This window comes from Anopheles bellator, chromosome 1 (genome assembly GCF_943735745.2).
Source record: "Anopheles bellator chromosome 1, idAnoBellAS_SP24_06.2, whole genome shotgun sequence".
In the NCBI taxonomy this organism is placed as follows: domain Eukaryota; kingdom Metazoa; phylum Arthropoda; class Insecta; order Diptera; family Culicidae; genus Anopheles; species Anopheles bellator.
The window spans coordinates 16676144-16680092 of record NC_071285.1 but is presented as its reverse complement, the minus strand read 5'-3'; the positions used below and the strand labels follow the sequence as shown (position 1 = coordinate 16680092).

Here is a 3949-nt window from a genome sequence, read left to right as displayed (position 1 = left end):
CGGCCATAGCAAACGACGACGGCTCTTACATCATTTCGTATCTGCAAGTGCATTAGTGGACCGAGAGTGACGAGAGGGTCGCCCGAGAGAGAGAGAGAGAGAGCAACCGAGGCGATGCCGATACCATCGCAACATATTGGCAGCATAGAAACGTTTGAGAAACCCGGTGCCGCGTTCGTCGTGGTGGTGGTGGTGCCGTTTTATGCTTCGCAGGAAGAAGGAACCGGGCCGCCGGGTCCAAGAACCGGCGACGGAGGCGCTCCAGCCCACCACGATCACCCATCGATCGGTCGGTCGGTCGAAACAAGTTTTAGGCGGACGGGCAACAGAACAGCAACAGCCCGATAACCCGGGGAAGCGAAAAATGGAAAACAGCAACAGAGAACGTCGCGTCATAAATTTGTGTAAATGACGCTTCGGCCGAGCTGGCCGAAATAATCGAGAGTCGCGATCCCGGACGCTTTGTTTTGGAAGCAATAAAACCGCAACAAATAAACATCGGGGCGTAGGGCTTAGTATATTTAGATTTCATTACCCATTTTGTGATTAGCATTTTGAGCAAACTTAGGACCAACACTGAGTGGCTCGTCCGTCGATCATCTGTCTGGGCTGCATCGATTGATTGGTTTCTCTCCGAAGGACGTCAGTTCGAATCCTAGGCCAAGGTGCCATCGGCTTTAGAGCAACACTTTCATTGGGTGCTAATATGGCACTGAAATATTAATACACTGAAATATATTAATTAATAATATTAATAGAAATATTAATACTGTGTTAATATCGATAATGTATATGATTTGTGTAAACCAAAGATGGTGACTAGTCCCAGTTGCTTCTACAGGGTGTTTCAGTAACGACACAATTTTTTCATTTGGTTCTAAAAATCCGGCTGAATATTTTACAATGGTTGAACTTTTTTTTTTGAATGACATTTATCTATAAAATAGAATTTTGGTTGCATAAAATTGAGAAATATGAAATATTTATTTCAAAAGTGATAGGTCGCCAACTCATTCGACAAAAGCATATTTCACTGAAGCTCATTTCCACCTCAGTGGCTATGTTAATACCGGCAACTATTCACAATCTTAAGACCCAAATTCAAGTTGCTATTGCCAAAATAAGACCAGATACAATCGAAAATGTTCTCCAAAAAAAGGTCGACCGAATGAGCTGCTGCCAAGCCAATTGTGATGAACATTTGACCAAAATTGTTTTACATAAAAAGATGTTAGGAATCAAGCTTGCAAATAAAAGTTCAAGCTTTGAAAAATGTTAAGCCGTTTTTCTATAACCAAATGAAAAAAATGTATCGTTCCTGAAACACCCTGTAGACATTTCGTTGGCCTAACATTCTGACGAAGCAGGCTTCGATTTTGCCGTCATCGGCTTTTTTAGTCACCAACATTGGTTCAATAGCTCAGTTTACCATTCCCTACAAAATGATAAGTCTTTGTTGTAATTGTTTCCAATAATTCTTGAACATATTATTATCGTTAACAAGTGAGATAAGGCCCCCATTGATTAAGTGCAATCGGTAATGAAGGTTGATGGAGCAGTAGTTGCAGGCCACAACCGCTCGGCGAAAGATTCACTCACCAGCAGCAGCGCACCAAAGAAGGAATAGTTAAAGCATCAACAAAGGTAAAAAAAACAATAGGCACTTCATCACCCAAAACACTGGTCCTTTATTTCGCGAATCGCCGTGCCCGCCAGATAGCGAAATCATAGTCGTCCCCGGTGTCCGCCGGAGCCCGTTCCGGTTTGTACTGCTCCGCCAGGGCATTCAGCAGCGGGTACTTCCGGCCACACAGTCCCTTATAGTCGTCCAGATCGATCGGATAAGCGTACAGCCCGGCCAGCCCGGTGGTGGCCGCATAAACCGCCTTTTCGGTGACCGAATTTTCATTCTCGTACCCAACCCACTCGGTCCCCCGGTACGCGTACGGACACATGCCCTGCACGTCCCAATCCACGGTCCACCCGGGATCCCGTAGCTCGGCACATACCTCAAAGTACGCCTTGTAGTTGGCACTGCCCGTGTACTGCCCTCCCGGCCCCGCTCCAGTCGTCGGAGCCGCCAGCCCGTGAACCGTTTCGTTCGCCAGCCTGTACGAACGTCCGTAGAATGCCACCTCGAGGACAATCTTCGCGGCCGGACAGCCGCCGGCGATCCAGTGCTGGACGCCGCCCTTAACGTTCGCATCGAGAAAGTCCCCGTTGTCGAACGCTCGGTTGTTCATCGGATTGTGCACGTCGGTGAACCCGTTCCAGGTCCCGCGGATGTCGTACCCGGTCAGGTGCACAAAGTCAGCCACCCTGCAGCCGGACGGAGCAGATCGAGGTAGATCGTTTAGGATTGACTTCCGGTGTTCCGGCCCCACCGTACCTACTCACTGGCATATCAGCTGCTGGTGGAACCCGTCCTCGATCTTGCCGCGCTTAATCGGGACGAATACGGACACCTCCCAGCCGGAGTGGCCTGTATCGCGGAACGCGCGTTTCAGTTCGTTGATCAGGTGGTACAGATTGTCCTTGTCGCCAGCGCGACCCTCCCCCGGTCCACCCGGCCAGATCCACCCGATCTCGATGCCATCGAAGCCGTACCGTTGCATAAACTGCATCGCACTCAGGATGAACTTTTGCCGTCGGATGAGCGTTGAAGCCATCGCCTCGAACGGGCCGCAACCGGTGCCCTCGCAGGCGACGGCCAGCGAAAGCCGTAGGTCCGGTTGGGTTTGCTTGAGCTGAGCAAACTTCTTCAGCCCATTCTGCAGGATGTCGTACCGTGCGTTGTCCGGCTTGAGCTCGAAGTTTTGCTCATCGACCCCGGCCGCATAGTACGTCACGTGCGTGCATAGGTCGGCCGGTATATCGCCGATGTCGTAGGCGAACTCGGCCGGACGGGCCGGGGACCAGTTGGTGAAGTAACAGACGAGCCGCCGTCGCCCCGGCGAAGCTGCCCGTGTTTCGCCCGGCACCCAAATCAGCAGCACCGCGAGCAGCACCACGAGCAGCACTGGCGTCATCGTCGCTGGAGTTTGCACCGGTTCCTTCCCTCGTCCGCACGCGAAACTGGACAAACTGGTTTTTTCTTGGTCACCGTCACCACAACACTGATTGGCCCGGACTGGTGCTTCTGCTCGCCGAGAGACCAACGATGGTACTGAAGATCCCAATACCCGGCCGATAGGCCGATAGTGCACCATCAGAAGACGCCCGGAACTGAACGATCACTCGGCGAGCAAAAAGCCCAAGGACAAACGGCACAGCGTCTCTCCCGAGAGCTGCCATTCAAAAGGTGAATTAATTCTTTAAAATAACCATCATTATCGCGTTTGGCCGAACGGCCAGCTAAGCACGGCGAGAGAACTGAAGATTAAGGATGCTAATCATTTAACGATTTGCGGTATCAACTCGCAGCGGCGATAGAAAACAATTTGTCAAGGACATTCAAGTTTCAGCTCAAGAGACCATCGTGGCCATATCTTTAACTACCCAATTATTACCGAGTGGGAACCCCAGCTCGTGCCGACACAGGACCTGCACCGGATGACCACCACACCCACTCCGTTTAGCGATCTGGGCATTACGGGACTTCGCGTTGGAACTCCTCGCCTTTGTTGGGGTGCGTCCCTCACGAAAACCGCACGCACAATGGCCGCGCATTGTGGTGATTTCCGTTCTTTTTCTGCTTTCTATTCTTCCCCAAAAACCACGGAAAGCTCCCCGTTTCTATTTCCCGGCGGTTCTGGGCCCCCGCTCTGGAGCACACACCTTCATCGGCTCCGGCAGCTCACGATTCCCAACTCCGACACGGGTTGGAGGGCAGCGCGCCCTGCGCTACTTCATGGATTGATTTTTTATGCTACTTGCCGCGGGCGCGGTCCAAGGCCCATAACGCGCGCCCGCCAGAGAGAGAGAGAGGGAGAAGATTAATGAAGCAGGT

General features: G+C 51.5%; 1 protein-coding gene across 1 annotated transcript; it reads right to left on the bottom strand.

The window, feature by feature from the left end:
- Window positions 1-1688: 1688 nt before the first annotated feature.
- LOC131215124 (endochitinase-like) lies at window positions 1689-3029 on the bottom strand. Its single transcript, XM_058209507.1, has 2 exons — window positions 2398-3029; window positions 1689-2319 (listed from the first exon to the last, which is right to left on the bottom strand). Exons 1-2 carry the CDS (start codon window positions 3027-3029, stop codon window positions 1689-1691), a joined length of 1263 nt encoding a protein of 420 aa, XP_058065490.1.
- Between the last annotated feature and the right edge of the window lie 920 nt (window positions 3030-3949).